The 20,143-nt window shown below is 39.5% G+C and overlaps 8 protein-coding genes across 8 annotated transcripts; 7 read left to right on the top strand and 1 right to left on the bottom strand.

Annotated features, from left to right (window-relative positions):
* Positions 1 to 2,549: 2,549 nt before the first annotated feature.
* On the top strand, positions 2,550 to 3,562 carry LOC119550855. The gene is made up of 2 exons (XM_037859827.1): positions 2,550 to 2,966; positions 3,086 to 3,562. The coding sequence occupies exons 1-2, from the start codon at positions 2,589 to 2,591 to the stop codon at positions 3,506 to 3,508; spliced, it is 801 nt and encodes a 266-aa protein (XP_037715755.1). The 5' UTR covers positions 2,550 to 2,588; the 3' UTR covers positions 3,509 to 3,562.
* A 2,480-nt stretch (positions 3,563 to 6,042) lies between these two features.
* On the top strand, positions 6,043 to 7,557 carry LOC119550434 (suppressor protein SRP40). The gene is made up of 2 exons (XM_037859106.1): positions 6,043 to 6,502; positions 6,871 to 7,557. Exons 1-2 carry the CDS (start codon positions 6,119 to 6,121, stop codon positions 7,486 to 7,488), a joined length of 1,002 nt encoding a protein of 333 aa, XP_037715034.1. The 5' UTR covers positions 6,043 to 6,118; the 3' UTR covers positions 7,489 to 7,557.
* A 595-nt stretch (positions 7,558 to 8,152) lies between these two features.
* LOC119549862 (proteoglycan 4) lies at positions 8,153 to 9,696 on the top strand. Its single transcript, XM_037858158.1, has 2 exons — positions 8,153 to 8,545; positions 8,968 to 9,696. The coding sequence occupies exons 1-2, from the start codon at positions 8,153 to 8,155 to the stop codon at positions 9,694 to 9,696; spliced, it is 1,122 nt and encodes a 373-aa protein (XP_037714086.1).
* A 593-nt stretch (positions 9,697 to 10,289) lies between these two features.
* LOC119550746 lies at positions 10,290 to 11,338 on the top strand. The gene is made up of 2 exons (XM_037859666.1): positions 10,290 to 10,701; positions 10,948 to 11,338. The coding sequence occupies exons 1-2, from the start codon at positions 10,321 to 10,323 to the stop codon at positions 11,152 to 11,154; spliced, it is 588 nt and encodes a 195-aa protein (XP_037715594.1). The 5' UTR covers positions 10,290 to 10,320; the 3' UTR covers positions 11,155 to 11,338.
* Positions 11,339 to 11,620: 282 nt separating this feature from the next.
* Positions 11,621 to 12,283, bottom strand: LOC119549861. The gene is made up of 3 exons (XM_037858157.1): positions 12,245 to 12,283; positions 11,876 to 12,193; positions 11,621 to 11,818 (listed from the first exon to the last, which is right to left on the bottom strand). Exons 1-3 carry the CDS (start codon positions 12,281 to 12,283, stop codon positions 11,621 to 11,623), a joined length of 555 nt encoding a protein of 184 aa, XP_037714085.1.
* A 614-nt stretch (positions 12,284 to 12,897) lies between these two features.
* LOC119551129 (uncharacterized protein YMR317W-like) lies at positions 12,898 to 14,797 on the top strand. The gene is made up of 3 exons (XM_037860313.1): positions 12,898 to 12,984; positions 13,050 to 13,376; positions 14,402 to 14,797. Exons 1-3 carry the CDS (start codon positions 12,934 to 12,936, stop codon positions 14,795 to 14,797), a joined length of 774 nt encoding a protein of 257 aa, XP_037716241.1. The 5' UTR covers positions 12,898 to 12,933.
* Positions 14,798 to 15,919: 1,122 nt separating this feature from the next.
* On the top strand, positions 15,920 to 16,769 carry LOC119550766 (protein TsetseEP-like). The gene is made up of 3 exons (XM_037859691.1): positions 15,920 to 15,991; positions 16,050 to 16,370; positions 16,431 to 16,769. Exons 1-3 carry the CDS (start codon positions 15,941 to 15,943, stop codon positions 16,683 to 16,685), a joined length of 627 nt encoding a protein of 208 aa, XP_037715619.1. The 5' UTR covers positions 15,920 to 15,940; the 3' UTR covers positions 16,686 to 16,769.
* An 884-nt stretch (positions 16,770 to 17,653) lies between these two features.
* LOC119550742 lies at positions 17,654 to 18,288 on the top strand. The gene is made up of 2 exons (XM_037859658.1): positions 17,654 to 17,773; positions 17,864 to 18,288. The coding sequence occupies exons 1-2, from the start codon at positions 17,714 to 17,716 to the stop codon at positions 18,200 to 18,202; spliced, it is 399 nt and encodes a 132-aa protein (XP_037715586.1). The 5' UTR covers positions 17,654 to 17,713; the 3' UTR covers positions 18,203 to 18,288.
* Positions 18,289 to 20,143: the final 1,855 nt, after the last annotated feature.

Genomic DNA, 20,143 nt, shown 5'->3' with positions numbered 1-20,143 from the left:
GTCCCTGTCCCTCGACTGACAATCCATCAGCGGCTGCTTCGCCTCATTCAGCGCAACTCAACGGAACTCAACAGGACTCAGCTCAACGGAACCAAGCCGAACCGAAAGCCGGCAGACGCTACTCGACTTCATTTCGTCCTGACAGCTCTGAGTGGAAATGAACCCCGAGGCAAGGCGCTACACAAGGCGAAAATGTCATGATTATGGATTATAGCACACTATAACTATTTATAAATATTTCTGGGTATTTGATTGTAATTTAAAAGCCCAGGTTCTTTATAAATTCTATCTATTAATATTAGTTTAAAGGATTTACGAGTAATATTTTTATGTACAGCTTGATTAAACTACATTATTTTTAGTTATTTTCCTTATACATTTTTAAAAAACTTCACTAGTCCATTAAAAAATCAAATTTGAAAAGATGACAACCTTTAATATTAATGTTTGACAAATATTTACATTCGTAACCTATTGAAATTTTCTATTTTAGTTATATACTTCTTCTATAACTTTTCGTTTAATTTTGGTTTGTCAATTCCAAAATTGGGATTTTTAAGCTGACTACCTAGAATTTATGAGAGCATTATTTAAAAGCATTTATGAGAAATATTTATATTCCTAAGTTAGTTTTTTTATTTGTTGTTTAAGTTACTTACATTCTTCTTTGGACTACTTAAATTGTTGTTTGTCCAGCTCAGCTAAACAGGTTAAAGCTACAAATTTTTGTTCAGTGTACCCATTTCCGTTGCAGAGCAGTACCATCAAAAGGACTGCTTAGTATGCAGCTCAGTCAGCCAGCGACAGCTGAGGAACTGCATACCTGCAATGGCAGGTAAATAAAATTAATCATACGCCCCGTGGCACGTTAGCGTTTGTTTTCAAGAATTTGGATAATTGAATTATTAAGGTATTTGTTTTAGGAGAAAATTAAAATATGCAAGCAATTTAACCTAACATTATGCTTCGAAATTAGTTCAATTCTGGCAGCACAATGTTGGCTGGTCATTAAAGTTATCGGTATTTTCTGTAATTGTTATGTTTACCCAAAAGACCTTCTTATACTTTGATTAAGATTAAAAATCATGAAAAGTGAGTGGGGTGAATTTGAAGCCAAGCGTTGTTATTGGGCTGCGTTTTTTATTTATCTTACTTGTCGATAATTCTAAAAGGTATCGTAATAGGTTTTGTTTATTGGGTCTTTATACCAGCATAAAAAACATCAATATTTTATTGCTGCGATATTTTAATTGAAAATTTTTTATCATCCCAATTTTCAGTGGTTCGCATAATCGCGTATATGTGTTGTGCCGATAAGCACATACTTTATCTTACATAGTTTGTTATATATCAAATCTGAAACTATTTATTCGATAATTTTTTTGATAAAAATACATATATCAAAAGAGATACATTCGAATAAAACCATAGGAATAGCTGATTAAATTAACAAAAACTTGTGGACATTAAAAAATGTTGATATTTTAAATTATTATCTCCATTGTTGAGCAGCTCTAGAGCGAATACAAAAAGGCCCAATCCTTTGTTTTACAATTAACTTAATTTAGAGCGAAAAATGTTATTAATCCAATTCCCGGAACTTGGGTACTTTGCTAAATTAAAAATACCAGCTATTTCAGCAATTTCCGTTGCCTTCTTATTTACCCGAACAAAGTAGACAGCCAGTGAATGGGTTGATAACAATGAAATCATAATCTTTTGGGCACATTTTTTTAGATTTACAATCATGCTGGTTGGGAAACAATCAAATTCTTTAAATCTATGTCCGATATACAATGTTGCAAATAGTATCGGTATATTGGTATTATCAATAGTAATATCAAAATTGTTGAAAGCTTGAGTCAACCAACAGAGTAACATATTTCCTATTAGGAAACAATAAAAACCCATCTGGCATTAGAAGTATAACATTCATCTCTACCGGGATTTCCCAACTCCGAGAAGTTATATTCAAAATATGGGGTAATGGAATGATTGTCTAATTTTTTCAGCTTAATAACCCCAAAAAGTGCCGTCTTTGTTAGGCAATAAATTATATTTAGTGCAGAAAAAGTTATTAACCCAATTCTTGGAACCTGGGAAAGTCTTCAATTAAAAATACCAATTAAAAAATCCCCCTAACCTCTTCAAAGCAAAAATTGCCGCTATTTCGAGTTAGTCACCCCCCGTCAAAATACTTGTTGATGGTTAATATCTGGGTTATGCAAACCAGACTGCGGGGAATTGCCGTGATAAGAATGATATCAGAGAATTTTTGGCATTACAAACTCGTTTATAAATGGGATAACAATCTAATGACCTCTAATCGACGGCCGATACGATGACGAACCAAACGAGACCTAGATTTCCAGGAAGCCGTTGGACGATTGTTTACGGATTGTTGAAGGAAGTACCAGTAGCCTAAGTCCGGTGCGTAGGGTGATTGCCATACTGATACGTCTTATCTGGAGCAAGATAGGAGAAAAGCCACTTTATTTATGGCAGCTTCAGACTTTTCTGGTAGGCATAAAAGCGTTGGCCAGTAGCCAGTTAGGACCAAGTTACAATCGAACCGTTGAGCGAGCAACATGAACTCCCATCTCATTGCCATCCTGCTGGCCACCGTGGCCATCGGCTCCTCCATCGCCAATCCCAGCCTCTTCTCAGGGCCCTCGAAAATCATGGAGATAATGAGTGCCACCAGCGAAATGCAGCGGAATAACCCACAACTGGCCGCCGCCTGTTTCAACTACTACGATGGCGTTTTCAAAAATGACTGGTCTATCTACGAGGATGAGTTCAACCAGTGCGTGGATAAGTACGAGGGCGGCCATAAGGAGGTCCTGAAGCGATACGATTCTGTGGTCTGGGATCTCAGCAATTCCACCTTCGACTCCTGCATGTTTTTGCTTGACTGTGATAACAAGAATGATAGTCAGAAGGCTCTGTCCTGCTACGCTGTTGAGGTAAAGTACTTTTAAAAAAATATTAAGATATTCTTTAGACCCAGAATAAAAATTCCTTGATGATTTCTCATAATAATATCTATTTAAAAATTAATAAAAACTATAATTATTATTTTCAGGGTCCCAAATACTCCAAGAACTTGACCGCAGTGGGTTCCAGTGCTTCCGTTTTCTACGGATCGCTGGGACAGGAGATTGAGCAACTTGCTTACACCCGTGAACTTTGCTGCAACACCTCGGCTCGGAACTACGAGATTCGGTCCGGTAACTCCTACGAGGCTTTCCAGAGCTGCATGGCGGGACTGTCTCCTGTGCCGGTAGACACCACCACCAGCAGGCCCGTTAGCAGCACAAGTCCTCCACCAACAACCCAACAGAGCACAACCCAAGCGAGCACAACCCAATCCAGCTCATCTGCCCCACAAAGCTCAACGGCCAAGCCAAACCAATTTTCTCATATCGAGTCCGAAGAAAGAAGCAGTGCCAACGGCAATCACAGATTGGCCAGGAAACTGGAAAGTATTTACAGACATGTTGTTTAAGAAACGAACTAGTTTAAAATAAAGTGTTTATATATTCAAGAAAATATTAAAAAAGAGCCATCCAAGTCTGCCTATTATATTGTGGAAATATAAAGAGGTAATCAATCAATCAATTTCTTGCTTTAAAGAATGTTTTCCGGGTTATTTTGTTAAGACGTCTTTGATTTATGGTGAATTGATCTTTGTTTAGGTGTATTTTGCATTTAAAAATGTTTAGTTTTTAAGGAGTGAGAGGTTATTATGTTTCTGACAGGGAAACCATTTCTAAAGCTCTTTGAATGACTCTTAGTGTAACAAATAAGCACATATTTTGTGTAGCTAATAAATTTTTCTTTAATGCTGTGACTTTTCGTAATCGTTTCTGAGACATTTTATTAAGACGACTATGATTTATGATAAATGTTTCTTAGCCAGGGTTTATTTAAATTATGTGTGACATTTTTGTGAGTGACAGCAACTTATGATACCGGTGAAACGATTTCCAATGTTTTATTAATATATCTTAAAGACAGTAAGTAATACAAGTATTTAATTAATTTTTTTTAAGACGTCTATGATTTATGGCGAATTAATATTTTTTTAAAATTAAAAATTAGATTTTTTTATACCCTTGCAGAGGGTGTAATGATTTCAGTCAGAAATTTGCAACGCAGTGAAGGAGACGTTTCCGACCCCATAAAGTATATAATGGTTAAAAATTTATATAACGTTTTTCTTGCAATTACAAAATCTGATATCGGGGGAAACGATTTTCAACGTTCTTTTAAAGATTCTGAAGAAGGACATTTCTTCGTTCAGACTGTGATTTTCTTCGACTGTTAGGCTGAACACTTCACGTAATTGAAGGACAAGCTGCAGGCAATTGCAAATGGGTAACGGAAAATGGACTGGCCTCATCTTAAAACCAAACAGATGGCATCAAGTGATGAAGTCAATCTGGAAACTCAAACGAGAAACTAAAACCCATTGCAACTTACTTAATTAACGGTCCGATCTAGGTGGAAAAGCGAGAAGGAAACCAACCTGATGCGATGCAAATAAAACTTTTTGCATTTGCCATCAGTCCAAGTTTATCAAAGATCCGCAGGACATGGAGGAAAACTAAGGGGAAGGGGAAAGGAAAAGGAAAAGGTGGGCAAACATGTAAATCAGCCTGGGAAAACTTTACCCCGGGCGGGGGACAAACAAAGGGGGAAAATCCAGGGGGTGGTGGGGCATTTTAAGGTAGCGGTAACAGTTAAATAAACAGAAGAGGCATTTTCCTAGCGGTGCTTTTTATTCAAATTTAATTGCATGTGTTGTTATTGTTTGTGCAGCTGCCGGCGGCCTTGTTGTCACTGCAATTAAAACAAATTAGAAGCGCTGTGCAAAGGGGAGATTTCACTTTGCCAAAATAAAGCCAATAACTTGGCAAGTTGCAAAAGTGTCCTGCATCCTGGCCTTCTTGCATCCTGCCTATATTGCGGGTAAATGGGGGGTATGGGAGTACTGCACCCCCGAAAACACACACACTCAAAGAACACGCAATTAAGATATGCAAATTAGAAGTTGTCCCTGCCTTTGCAGCTCCTGTATATTCCTGATGAAATCTCCACTCCACTGAGCTCTGATAATTATGCAGGGGCATGCGATGGGTGCAGCTTTAAACTTGTCAAACTATCTAGACAATAGCTATTTATTTAAGACCACAATAATAGCTCAAGTGAGTCATTACACTTTGCGAAATGTAACAATTACGAGCGACTCTGATAAAGCTCAAGTGCATATTGTTCGGTCATTAGTCATAAAAATTGGGTATATCAAAATCAGTAATCAATCTCTGCCCATATATTGACTAGTAAATCAGTTGATAAGGCCTGGGAAATCCTAAAGCCCCTGGCCTAAAATTAGTTTTTCCCTTTAACGAGAGACACTCAACCTTAGCATGTTGATATTTATTTTGCCAACTCGAAGGTCTTATCAAACTCCATTTTTCACCAATAACAAACCACTATGACGATAGAATCTATTTATTATTTTTTAATAGGCTCTGTGAATTTTCTAGGAATTGAACTGCAAGACAGACATATAGACTGCACGTGTTTCTTCTCCAAGAAAAGCACTCCAACTAGATTAGATTGTTCCAGAACTACAGAAATCGCAGTCCATTTGTGTTTTTCCTTTCAGCTTCTCTTCTCAGACGAAAGGAATTTTATCAAATTCGGAATAATACGTTTAAAGACCCATTCCGGGAAGTGTTGACTTCGATCGAGCGCTGATCTAACTGAGTAAAAATTTTGGGAGTGGGGCGGAGGATACCCTTGGGTTGGATTTGCCGGGTGGGTCCCGTTGAGTGGCGGTTATAAAATCGATAAGACTGATAGCTACGCCCAGCTTTTCGAGATAGCTCGAGTGATTGGCTAAAACCGCGGCAATAACACGGCAATTACATGGTATTTTTGAATGGAAACTAACGGAGGAATATTTTTTATGGACCACTCAAAGGCGGTGCCTATAAATACTGCAGCAGTCAGGTGGATTCAACAAGTTCGAATCGATCGCTGGAACAGTGAAAACGTGATAGTCTATAGAAACTACTATTAGAAAAAGTATTACAGAAATATTACAAAAATGCAAGCCCAGTTGTGCATTGTCCTTTTGGCCATTGGCCTTAGCCAGATTTCGGCCTTGCCCTCTCCTGCGCTGCAACTCGACCAGCCTGGCAACAACCTGATGCAGTTCCTCCTGCAATCCCGAGACCTCAGTAGGGATGGCTCGCACTCCATCGACTGCATAAGCTATTATCTCCCCTTGATCGACCAGGCTGGAACCGTTTACAAGGAGCAAATATCGGCGTGTTTGGAGCAGTCTGCCCTGGAGATCGCTCAGATTAACGACACCACCAAGGCCGACCGAGAAGATATCGACGCCTCTGCCACCAATTCCTGTGATGCCCTCAAAATCTGTAGTGAACTTGAAGGCGCCGAGAACTTCTTCGAATGCTACAGCCAAGCCGTAAGTTTATATCCCTAGTATACAAAAATCGTAGTCAAAAAAATCACGCCACTCAAAATAAGATAGTAATAATACATACACATTTTACCATTCACTACATTTTTAAAATTGACTATTTGATTGCTCACAGTAATCACTTTGATTTTTCAACTATCACGCTGATTTCTCATAGATAAACTACTTTTAATGATACTTTTCTACTTAAAAAAGTTGTACCTTAGACCTATCACGTTGATAGGGGACTGATTAAAATAATAGTTTAGTAAATTAGCTCTTAACTGGAAACTAAAATTATATATAGATTTCTAAAACTATAATTATTAAATATAATATTTTTACTAATTTACTTTGTTTTTTTTTTATTATAGGGTTCCGACAGCACCAAGTCCATGTTCACCATCTCTGCCAACGCCTCCGAACTGCTGGCCGTTGTGAAAGAAGAAAAGCGACTCATCCAGGTTAATGAATACGTGTGCACCAACAAGACGCAGAGGATCTATGAAGAGGATTCTGCCAAGCACTACGAGGATCTGAAACTGTGCATGGGTGGTGCTCCCATTCCATCTGCCACCACGAGCTCTGAAGCCCCATCCACGCAATCTTCAACGGAATCTTCCACTGGTGATTCGTCATCGACTGATTCGTCCTCGTCTGAATCTTCCCCTGATGACTCGTCCTCGACCGAATCTTCTTCGACTGATTCGTCCTCAACTGAATCTTCCCCTGGTGATTCGTCCTCGACTGAATCGTCCTCCTCTGAATCCTCCCCAGATGATTCGTCCTCCACTGAATCGTCCTCCTCTGATTCCTCATCTGACTCCACGGAATCCTCAACTCAGTCATCCTCCACTGAATCAACCACGGAAAGTTCCGGAGGCGAAAAGGAAGCCCTTCCCGAGGAGGACTTGAAATCGGAATCCAGTCAAAACAAGAGTGAAATGCAGAGGCTTGTGAATAGCCTGCAGGAGTGGTTCAAAACTCACTAAGCCATCGTGTTAATTATTCCTACATATAATTGTAAACGAAGCAAAATAAAAACAAATACATAAACATAACTAAATTATTTAATCGAAAACTAAAAATATATATGTTTTCTAATTATACATAATATCAGATGAATTAATTATTAAAGTTTGCATTGCCAAATATTAGAACGCTTAAAATTAAAGGGGGAATAACAAATAATAAACTTGAGAAAAGAATCGTGTGATTCATTGTGTAACCCACTTAAGATATCCCCTGTTATCAAGCGCTAGTCCTCGTTGAATGGGCTAAGTACAGTGTTAACCGCTGTTTGAGTGACCGGACGCCAACAAATCAATTAGAACCATTCGCTCGATAAGTGGCCAACTATATTGGCCATTACCAATGCCAGATAAGAGGGCTATTTATGGAGGGTTGGGTCAGAGAAAAACTTATTAAAAATGAAAAATGAAATCGAAAGGAATCTCGGCGCCGATTTCGGTAAAAAGATAGCAACTTAATTAGCTTTTAATCAGCATGAATTAATGATTCCTCAATGACAACTTCAATTGCCGAAAATTGTGATAGAACAGGGCTATAAAAATATGAGCCGAAAACCAGTAGCTTTCAGTACGAATTCGAGATCCGTTAAGTCGGTTAGTAAAGTCGGCGGAATATATCCACAAAATGAAGTTCGCTATCGCTTTGTGCCTGCTGTTGGCCACCAGTGGTTTCGCCACCCTGATTCCCACCCATCCCGCCGATCTGGTCTCCATGTTGGCCCGCCAACAGTTCGCCGTGCGCTCCCTGATGGCCGCCCCCGAGGCCCGCGATGAGTCGACTCTGATCAACGACTGCTTCAGCCACTACATGGATGACCAGACCAACGTGATCATTAGCTACAATCAGCAGTACACCGGCTGCCTGAGGACCGCCCAGACTGGTCGGGATGAGCTCACCCAGGAGAGTGCCGCGGAGCGCCAGGCCCTCCTGGATCGCACCAACAAAATGTGCACCAGCCTGACCAAGTGCGACGAACGAGTCGATGGACTGGAGTTCTTCGACTGCTACCGCAATGCCGTAAGCATGATAACTAGAATACATAGATCACATATGTAGAACAGTTAGATACTATAGAGAAGATTAAACTACTTAGGATTGTAATAGGAGGAATGTTCCCATTCCTAACTTGTAATAATAATAACCACTTGTGTATAATAACCAGAACGGATAGATTAGAATGCGGAAATTAAGATTTAAAAGAGGTATATTTAATAGGAAGTGTTTGGCTTTTACCGATTAAGAATCCATTCTTAACTTTCGTATTTATTAACGCTCGATTAGGTTTAATCAGTAAGCGTGCCATTAATGTGTTAGCTTTGTCCCCCAGTCTTTTTTGGCTGATAAGTACTAAAGCTCTCAGAAAAAGGGGGAAAGTTAGAAGTAATTCTCTTTCATAAATATTTGTAAAATATTTTTAGTAACAACCTTATCTCTTTTAGTCCTCTGACAGCTACAAGGTGATGTTCACCCTGAACAGTGACTCCAGCCTGGACTTCAACCGCATCAGTGCCAAGTACCAGGTGATCGAGACCGATCTCACTGACTGTGTGGATACGGCTCGCGTGAAATACGCTCACGATATGGACACCTGTGACGAGAGCTTGACGATCTGCTTAAACGGAAATGCTGATGCCGAAACTACTTCTGCTGCTTCCACTACCACCACAGCTGCTCCCACCACAGCTCCAACTGTTCCCACCACTACTCCAGCTGCTCCCACCACCACTCCTGCTGCTCCCACCACCACTCCCACTGTTCCCACCACCACTCCAGCTGAGGTCACCACCACTCCAGCTGCTCCCACTACCACTCCTGCTGCTCCCACCACAACTCCAGCTGCTCCCACCACCACTCCAGCTGCTCCCACCACCACTCCAGCTGAGCCTACCACCACTCCCGCTGTTCCCACCACAACTCCAGCTGCTCCCACCACAACTCCAGCTGCTCCCACCACAACTCCAGCTGAGCCCACCACAACTCCCGCTGCTCCCACCACAACTCCAGCTGCTCCCACCACAACTCCAGCTGAGCCCACCACCACTCCCGCTGTTCCCACCACCGAAGTTTCTGAAGTCGCCACCACCGAGCGTTCCCCTGAGGAGGACCTCAACAGGTCTGCCGCCGTAGCTCACAAGAATACTTGGGGCCTGTTCAAGCGCTTCTTCTAAGAGTTAAAATTTTTAAAATATTTATTGCATTCATTAAAAAAGTGTAGTCACCTTAAAAGTCCCAATAAAAGCGGTTGCGTATAAAGCGTAGAATACTTTCGGGTTCGATTGCAAATTGATTGCCTAAAAAGGTGAAAGCAGTGGCGCACTTGGGGTTTTTACCAAGGGGTTTTAAAAATATTCTTATGAAATTATTTAAATTTAAAGATTAGTATTTTAAAGTCGATACTAAGCATATGTAAAATGTTATTGTAGTTTTCAGGAATATGAATACTTAACCTTTTCTTAATTCCCCTAAGTACGTTGCTGGGAATTACCTAACGCTGGGTTTGGACATTATCTCGCTTGTCCCCTCTAGACAAGCGCCATACCACCGGCTACTGCTGTTATTTCGGACTGTTCGCAGATCGGATCAGAGGGCTTCAAACCAGCGGACGACACTTGCAATCATTGTGCACGACGGTAGATAAGTAGAGCACCTCAACTTGTCGTAAATATCTGGCCTTCGGGCTGGTCAATAAAACCGAATGGGTTCGAAACGATTTATTAGGAAGTGATCAATTAGCCGCTCGGCCCTCAAGCGGCGTCGTTGGTTCTTCAGCGCCATTCGAGATCGGCGGCCAAATGGAAGCGCTACAGAAATTCGATAGAACGGAGACCAGCTGTCGCCTCAACTTGGTGCTTACCATTCTTTTGTTGTGCCTTTATTTGGGTTACTCGGAGGGTGGTAAGGCCCCCATCGATTATCTCACCCCCGAACCCGATCTCACCGTCGACGAGTGCCATGACGAGTTCACCATTGCCTGTGCCAACGCCTCGAGAGTCTTCACCGATTCCTACGATCTGTGCGAACTGAATGCCAACGAGACCATCGTAAATCTGGAGGTGGATGTCGAGCTGGAGCGACTGCAAATCGAACTGGGCTCCAGTGCAGTGTGTGGAAATATGCGTATCTGCGAGACCTTGGATGACGATCTGGAGTACTTCAAGTGCATCAATGAGAACGTGAGTTATTCTTAATTTTAGATGATCTTTAAAGATAAAAATTTGATGTTCAAAATTTAAATATTAAGCAAGAGCTAAAGAATGTCTTTATTACCAATTGAAGTTTAATTATTGTTTATGTTGTACTTAGATAAGAACAAAAGGTTTATTGAACTTGATATATGATATTTTTATTTTTAAATGGATATATTATATATTTTTCCGAAAAAACTCCACTTTATCGAAATTCTATACTCTTACCTTTAGGGAACTCGCAATCTCGACATCCTGACCGAGATAACTTACAATGCCACAAGTGCTCATACACGTCTGCGTGAGGATTATGATGCAGTGCACCGGACTTTCCTGCTTTGCAGCTTGGATGCCCAGCAAAACTACATGAAGGATATTAGGCAGGCCCATAAAGAACTTACACAATGTCGATCAGAAATCGATGAGCTTAGCGAGCAATAAAAGCTTATCTGCAACTATATAAACAAAATGATTAAGGGTGAACAAACACCGTTATTAAATCAAACTTACTCATAATAATTTACTATGAGTTGATATAAACTTCTTATAAGAATACTATTATTTTAACTAGTTAACTTTATAATGAAAGTATTAAACATTTGAGCTAAATAAAATAGCTAAGCAGTATAATTTCGTTTTTGAAATTTAAATCAATCAATGCAAGGATTGTAAAAATCGTTTTAAAAATTTCAATATATAATAATATAATATATTATAATATATATATAATAATATATATTTAATATATTAAGGTTAAATGATACATTTCTAAATAAAAATTTAATAAATAGTACAGAAACAATGTACATAGATGTGTAAATCTTTTGATATATAACAGTAAATATCGAATTATTTTATTGCAATTCTTTAGTACATGAAATCAAATGAAATCCTATCCCTCCTCTTACTAGGGCGTTTCATTCTGTTGTAGACACTCATCCAACGATTTGAATATATTATCGGTTCCTTGGACATAATTATGTTCGGTTTGATTTGTGCATAGGTAGTGCTCCATTTCAATGCTACTCAATTTCTTATTTAGGATCAGCGCCTGCTCGGCGGCATTAAATGAAATATTATAGACATTGGTTAACTGTAGTTTGGTCTATATGGAATTAAAGATTATTAGGGTTGTAATGGGGGTTTTAAGGCACTCACTTACCATTCTGGCAAAGCAGTTGAAAAAGTCCAGGGATTCTGTCAATGACAAACACTGGTCAATATAGGAACTCATGTTTAAGGCAGTTTCTCTGATATTTTCCTGAGCCTCAGTAGCATCCGTTAGCAGTGACTGTCGTTCATTGGTGGCACTTTTTTGGCAGGCACTGTATCCCTGCGACCAAGTAGCTCCTTGGTTTTCCAACTCCGGTAAATAGCGAGCAAAACATTTTTTGGTGTTGCCCAGATTGGAAACTGTGTCCTTTCCTTCATCCAAATAAGAACACAAGCTGTCTAGAGTTTGAGGAGGCTCAGCAGAGGCCTAAAAAGTATCTCTAGAATTAACAGAAATTTTAAATATTTGTATATTTACCCCTAGGGCGAAAAGCAGCGTAATAATAACAGTTTTCATGACACTTGTGGCCACAAACGACTGACCAAAATCGAAGCGAAATGTCCGCGTAAACCGAAAGTTGGTAATGTAATCTGACATTGATGCATTGTTTGTTTATAGGTTGCTTATCTTGCGGTACGTCTGCAAATAACGATCCAGTAGCTCCCAAACTTTCTACTTGATGATAGGCGACAAAAAGTGTAGCATACTTTTAGCTAAAAGGAAAAGTTCGCGAGCGAAAGTTTGGCCCAGCAATTAATTACGTCATTCTATAAAAAAAGTTATGGGCACTTTTCACATAGATATAGGGTTTCATTAACCAATCGTTACACCTGGGGAACTCGCTTGGCCAAGTTCAAAGAACCGCGAGCAAGGTCTTCCGGTGGTCCCTGGCCATCTTATCTGGCTATCAGCTTTTGACCCTGAATACACGTGTTTGGCATCAAATGGGAATGCACATGCAAAGCAATTTGTGGGTCTGGGCATTACGCATACGCATTAATGCTACCTAATTGATCGACGCCCGGTAGCAGGAAAATATTCACAAAAATATCATTTCGCCCAAACGGATCAATCATTCGCCCAGCCCGGCCACGTATATAAAGCATTTGCGCCTGTTCCTTGGCAGCGACAGTTAAGATCGAACCGCCAACGAAACGACCGCAATTATGAAGCTACTGTGCAGTGTGCTAATCCTCGCCAGCGTTCTGGCCGCCAACGTAAAGTTATATATATATGATAGCTGACCAATTCCGGTGGTAACCAGTTCGGCTTTCGCTTCCAGGCCAAGCCCCAAGTCCAGCTGCAGCTGCAGAGTGCCTTGGACCAGTACTTGGTGCATGCCCGCGACCTGGACGCCACCGTTTCCGCGGACGTGACCACCCAGTGCTTCAACCTCTACCTGCCCATGCTGAACGAGGTGGCGGCCACCTTCTCGAGCTCCTACAAGGCCTGCATCAGCACCGCCAACGCCGAGACCGCCAACCTGACCGCCCAGGCCGACCAGCAGCAGAAGATCTACCAGTCGGAGGTCACCAGCCTCTGCAGCGCCTTCACCGCCTGCAACAACGACAACGACACCACCACCTTCTTCAACTGCTACGCCAGTGCGGTGAGTTAAGGCTAACTGGCGGTTAGGAGTCTCCAGTTAGTTGTACTGTATAGGTTAATAAGGATAGAGGTACCCAGATTAAGGAGCACTTTCGCATAGTTTCCTATCAAAATATCCACCACCTTCTTTACCTACTTCACCAATGCGGTGAGTTGCAGCTAACTGACGGTTACAATCCTCTAGTTAGAAGTACTACTACTAGTTAAGAAGAATAGAGGTACTAAGACTACGGACACCTGCGATTCACATAGTTTCCCATCAAAAGATCCACCACCTTCTTCAGCTGCTACGCCAGTGCGGTGAGTTAAGGCTAACTGGCGGTTAGGGATCTCCTGTAAGGGTTAATGTATAGGTTAAGAAGGTTAGAAGTACTAAGATTAAGGAACTCTTGCGATTCACATAGTTTCCTATCAAAAGATCCACCACATTCTTTAATTGCTAGGCCAGTGCGGTGATTTAAGCCTAACTAGCGGTTAGGATCCTCCAGTTACGGGTACTGTTTAGGCTAAGAAGGATAGGAGTACCAAGATTAAGGAACACTTGCGACTTACATAGTTTCCTATCAAAAGATCCACCACCTTGATCAACTGCTACGCCAGTGCGGTTAGTTGCAGCTAACTGGCGGTTATGATCCTCCAGTTAGGGGTACTCTGTAGGTTAAGACAGATACAGGTACTAAGATCAGGGAACACTTGAAAATTGACACACTGTGTTAAAAAAAAACATCATAGGGTTTCAGCTATCTTGCGGTTATGACCTGTAATTAGGCAAACTGTAAAGTGGTAGGGGTTAAGTTTTATATTAGCTTGCAGCTAATTAGTGTTTTGGATGTTCTGGTTAGGAGCACTTTGTTAGGATTAAGGAATTCCACATTATTTCGTTGTAATCTTAAAATCATAAACTAACAGCTAACTAGCAGTTAGGAAAGTATTTTTTTTTGGGTGGGTTGTAGTTTACTTTCAGGAATTCTTAATTTAAAAACATTCAATGTTCCTCAAAAATAATTTTTCCTTATTTTACCCAAGGCCGAGAGTGATGTGTCCGTCATCTACGACATCGCCACCAACGCCGCCAGTTCGGCCAGCACCTTGAGCATGGGCATCAAGGCCATCCAGGACACGGAGTACCAGTGCACCAACACCACGGAGAGCGATTACGTCCGGGACACGGCCGCCACCTACGACCTGCTGGACAGCTGCCTAAAGTACGGAGTGCCCACCACCTCCACCGCCGCCCCCTCCGCCACTAGCCCCGTTGCTAGCTCGAGCGGGGCTTCTGTCACTGATGGCACCACTGCTGCTGCGTCCTCCAGCGTCGCTGCCGCTGCTGTGAGCAGCGATGCTCCGGAGACCACCACTGCTGAACCCGGAACCGATGAGCCGGTTACCTCCGCCGCGGCTGGCACTCCGGCCTCCTCTTAAGCCACTAATTCGAGTAATTGCAAGCAATAAATGAGCATTCGAAAAACTTTAATTGGGCGTTCTTTAAACTTTTCTTAGAAATAAGATAAATTAATACAAGTTCATTCTATTCCAGAAAATATCTGTGAGATAGGGCATTCGGAAAAATAGCCACAAATGAAAAATCAATATACGCATTTTAAATTTGCAAATGGAAATCTATTTATTTACAATCAACAGTTTTTAAAATTTTTAAATTAACCAATAAATGAGCATTTGGAAAAAATTAATTTGGGGTTCTATAAACTTTTCTTAAAGAAAATATCTATGATATAATATGCATATGGAAAATATATTCACAAATGAAAATTGATTAAAGCACTTTAAGCTTACAATGGAAATTACGAAAATAAATCTATAAATTTAAAATTAAATGTGTTTTTTTTAGAATTTAAATAACCAATTTTTCAAGCTTTTAACGAGATATTGGCAAATACATTTAAAGCGTTTTTTTGCGTTTTAAATAGTTGAAAATACTTGTATGTTATACGAATTGGAGTTGACACGTGTTTCTTGGTAAGTTAATAAAACAAGATAATTATAATTATTGGCATAAAAAAAGATATATTTATAAATAAATTTCAAGCAGAAGCAAAATAATGTGTGTGATAGAACATAACCTACGCATAAACCCACACAAATTGTCTTTGCTTGCAGATTCAAAGTGTAGCCTACTTTTAGCCCAAAAGAAAATACTTTCGAGCGAAAGTTTACATGTGCAAATAATATTTAAATAAATACAATGATATGGGGGATTTTTGCTTTAAAGTTGGGCCTTGTTACTCATGCTTACAGCAATCGATTTAACGGATCTAAAACTCTTAAGTCCCTCAAAGACCTTTGATAAGTTTGAAGAAGCGCCTATTTGGCCTATCGCTGGTTGTTGGCTATCTTATATTGTTATCCGCCTTTGACCCTGACTCATCGAGTGGAATTGTCTGGTCATACGCCTTAATTCTACCTAATTGATCGCCATGCGCCAGCAGGAAAAAATCACACCAAGTTCAAGTTGGCCAAACGGATCCATCATTTGCCCTGCCAGCGGCGTATATAAAACATTTAGACCAGTTCATTGGTAGCAACAGTAAAGATACAACAACCGACATGAAGCTTCTGTGCAGTGTGCTAATCCTGGCCAGCATTCTGGCTGCTAATGTAGGGTTACCAGGATATTTGAAGAGTTTTGGGTACTAACTTTTCAATTTTCCCTTAGGCCAAACCCAACATGCAAATCCAGAGCGCCTTGGATCAGTATCTGGTGCATGCCCGCAATCTGAATACCATTGTTTCCGAGGATGTGACCACGCAATGCTTCAACCTCTACATGCCCTTGCTGAACGAAGTGGCTGCCACCTTTTCGAATTCCTACCAAGGATGTATCAGTACCGCCAATGCCCAGACGGCCAATCTGACCGCCCAGGCCGATCAGCAGCAAAAGATCTACCAGTCGGAGGTCACCAGCCTCTGCAGTGCCTTCACCTCCTGTGACAGCGACAATGATACCACCAGTTTCTTTAATTGCTATGCCAGTGCGGTGAGTTAATCAAATGTTAATGGATAAATTAAAACAATTAATAACTATTTTAACCCATAGGCCCAAAGTGATGTCTCCGTGATCTACGACCTGGCTAGCAAAGCTGCTGGATCAGCCAGTTCCTTGACCTTGGGCATCCAAGCCATCCAGGACACGGAGTACCAGTGCACCAACACTACGGAGAACAACTATGTCCGGGATACGGCGGCCACCTATGATCTTCTGGACAACTGTCTGAAGTACGGAGTGCCCACTACGACCACGCGTGCCCCCACGACCTCCACCTCAGACGGGCCCTTCTATTTCGATCTTTGATTATTCCGATGAGCCTCTCAAAATTTGAAAGAAAAACATTAGCAACTTGTGAAAGCAATTGTAATAAATATGTGTGCATTTAAACAATTTAGTTTTTGGAAATCCAAAAAACAACTCCCTTTTTAAAATTTATAAATAGAAACATGAATGTTTTATTTTGGGACTTTATAAATGGTAGGTTATTTTAATAAGTTTTTAGCCATAATATTAGGTTTTAAGGTACTGGAAATATAAAATATTATTTTTTCAGAGATCCAATGACTTTTGGTAAAAATAAAGACCATCAAAAATATTTGTAGGTAAAAATATATTTCATGTTTTTTTAAAGTTGTAAATAACTTTTAATCGACGTTATTTCTTAACCAGAAGAAAAATAAATACTTATCTTTTTCGTTATACTCGCATATAAATGTAATTATTTTGTTTATGGATCAGTGCCGTATAAAATATATTGTGCCTTACGGAAAATCGTATTAAAATAAGTTTTTTTTCAAAAAACCAAAAATATTATTTTTAAGAAGAAGGTAAAACAGTGTATATTTTACAGAAACATGCAATAAAATTATAGTCTTATAGAACACACAAAACGTTAATCGGTTTGGTAATGAAATTGTAAATATTTCATTTTTTAAACTTTTTTATTTGATTTCCGCAGTGTAGGAATGTTCTTAGAGATTTAATCTCGAGTTGCATAATTGTGCGTAATATTCGGTTATTTCTGGTCACTTGGCTAGACATTTGGGGAGGGGCACGTACGTATACCCAACTAGTCTATGGGAACCCCGAAGCATCAGCGGAAAGTTTTGAACCTCTCCCTTCTGAGAGAAAAGACAATCGCCACTGGCCGAACTTACACCTTTCGTCGGCGAGAGCGGACCCATAAATATTCAATCCGAGGTGGTCTTATCGGCGATACATTCTATTATCTCTCCGGTTTGCGGCTGTGGGCGCTTTAAAGTGTGCCCACACACACTGGGTTGTGCTCAGTCGCATTCTGTTCTCGGACCATTAAACATTGAACAACCAACATGAGAGTCGTCGCATTTGCTGTTTTTCTCGCCGGATTGTGCGTGCTGGCCGGACTGAACGTAATGAAAATGAAAATGAGAATGAGAATGAGTCTGGGGGTGGTGACAATCGACTGGGCGTAAAACCATATACCATTTTCCCCCCCACAGGCGGCGCCCGTGGAATGCAATAACGGCAGTGGTACCCAGATCTCCGATGGCAACGGCTATCAAAGTCAGACGCAAACCGGCCCGGGCTGCCAGAGCCAAACCTCCGACGATGGATCCCAGTCCCAGAGCCAGAGCCAAACGGGCAATGGCTACCAGTCGCAGACGCAGTGCAGCGGATCCTCCTGCGGTCAGTTCAGCCCCTTCCCGCCCCTGTTTACCCTAAAGCCATTCGAGCCATTCGAGCCACTGCAGCCCCTGCAGCCCCTGCAACCCATCACCTGGAAGCCTTTCGGCCTGGGGAGGAACTACCAGGTGCAGCAGCAGACCAACCTCGATTAAGTTCTTAAACCGGTAAACCCTATAAAGGCTAAATAGTTTTGTTAAACTTTAAAAAAGACTAATAAAATGTTTTTAATTATTTCAAATGTGCTTTTAAATTTTTCAGATTGCAGTCTGTTTTTGTAATGTTTTAATGCTTTAAAATAATGATAGGCATTCCCTTATTATTCAAATTTAATTGCTAAATTTTAATCAATATTTAAATTGACTTTCAAGAGTAAACTGCTTTTAATTTTTATCAAAAATTCTGATTTATAGGCTTTTGTATTTATAATGCACAAAGTTTGACACAGCTCAATAATACCAAAATTTAAATTTAAACTTAACATCCTAACTTTTAAATTTTAAAAACAAGCTTAGATTTTTTTTTGTAAGAAGTTACAAATTTTTATTATTCCGAACTGTCTGACATACATTCTACATTTAAATGCTCATAATGAAAAGAATAGTGTTAATTTAACTTTATAGGCCACACCTATACAACCTAGTGAATATTTTTTGTTTTGTGAATTTGTAATACGTTGTTGTTTTTTAATGTGGAACAAACAGAATATTGAACCACACACTTAAAGCTTCGCAAATATTCAGAAAAGTAATAAAATCGAAATTTCTCTTTCCCCTAAGTTTAACCATTTGTAGTTTATGGTAAACTTGATTTCTCCAAGCTTATTAAATCCTATTTTAAGAATGCCCAGCAATACCAATTCATACATATGTATATGTATGTTAGAAATAGAAAAAGTTTTAAATATTGTTAGGGTAAACAAAAAAGTAAAACGATCTTGAGTATACATAGATGCTGAGTCTGACGATTGTCTAGCTTGACTTGATCTCACAACTCAATGTGACTGACTCATCATGTTTTGGTATAGATAGACTTATTTACATTTTAGCCAATATTGTGTGCGATAGTTCTCTGATTTTGCTGATCGGGCATAAATAATCTAGCAATGAGCTGTTGTGATATAAACAGCGAAGAGATAATCGCTTTTCTTTCGAAAAATGAGTTATCTGACATTTGAGAGTAATAAATATATGATAGTGAAGCATTTTTAAATCATATTGATATATAAAATTAATAAAATACAGATAAATTCATTCTCTTTTATCACAAATTATTACATATCACACAAATTAGTACAGATTATATCATTTAGATCAAAAAATAAGATATCTAACATTTGTTTATCTTACATATCTTAAATATCTTACTGTTCTTACATATCTTAAATATCTTACATATCGTACATATCTTACAAATCTTACATATCTTAAAAATCTTACATATCATACATATATTAAATATCATACATCATACATCTTACATTTCTTTATCTTACATATCCCAAATATCTTACTGTTCTTACATATCTTAAATATCTTACATATCTTACATATCTTACATATCTTACAAATCTTACAAATCTTACAAATCTTACAAATCTTACAAATCTTACAAATCTTACAAATCGTACATATCATACATATATTACATATCATATTATTAATATATATAATATATGTATTATATATAAATATGTATTAACATATATAGTAGTATACCATTTTTAAGTAACATTGACTAAAAAATTTAAGTAAGTTCTGATAATTGATTCTTTTTATCAAAAGAGGCAAGTTTTTAAAGTTTTTTAAGCTCAAAAGTTTTCTCCTAATGGAATTTATTTATCCAAAAATTTTATCCACGATTTCTGGCACTACCCCACGCAAACTTTTTACTTATCACTTAAATCCCTTGGATTGCACCGCCAGAAAAGCAAAAATAATGATGAATGTTCGCCAAAGACTCGTCTGTGGTTAATGCAATTTTTTGTTTTCCTGTCACTTTTGCCGCTGTCGCTGCTGCAGATAAAACTTTTATAATGCGCCCCGAAACTTTGCCGCGATGTGCGATCCGCGCGATGTGCGCGGTGTGCCATCACT

This window comes from Drosophila subpulchrella, chromosome 2R, assembly GCF_014743375.2.
Source record: "Drosophila subpulchrella strain 33 F10 #4 breed RU33 chromosome 2R, RU_Dsub_v1.1 Primary Assembly, whole genome shotgun sequence".
NCBI lineage: Eukaryota > Metazoa > Arthropoda > Insecta > Diptera > Drosophilidae > Drosophila > Drosophila subpulchrella.
Note: the sequence above shows the minus strand (reverse complement) of the source record. Positions and strands in the feature narration are given on the sequence as shown.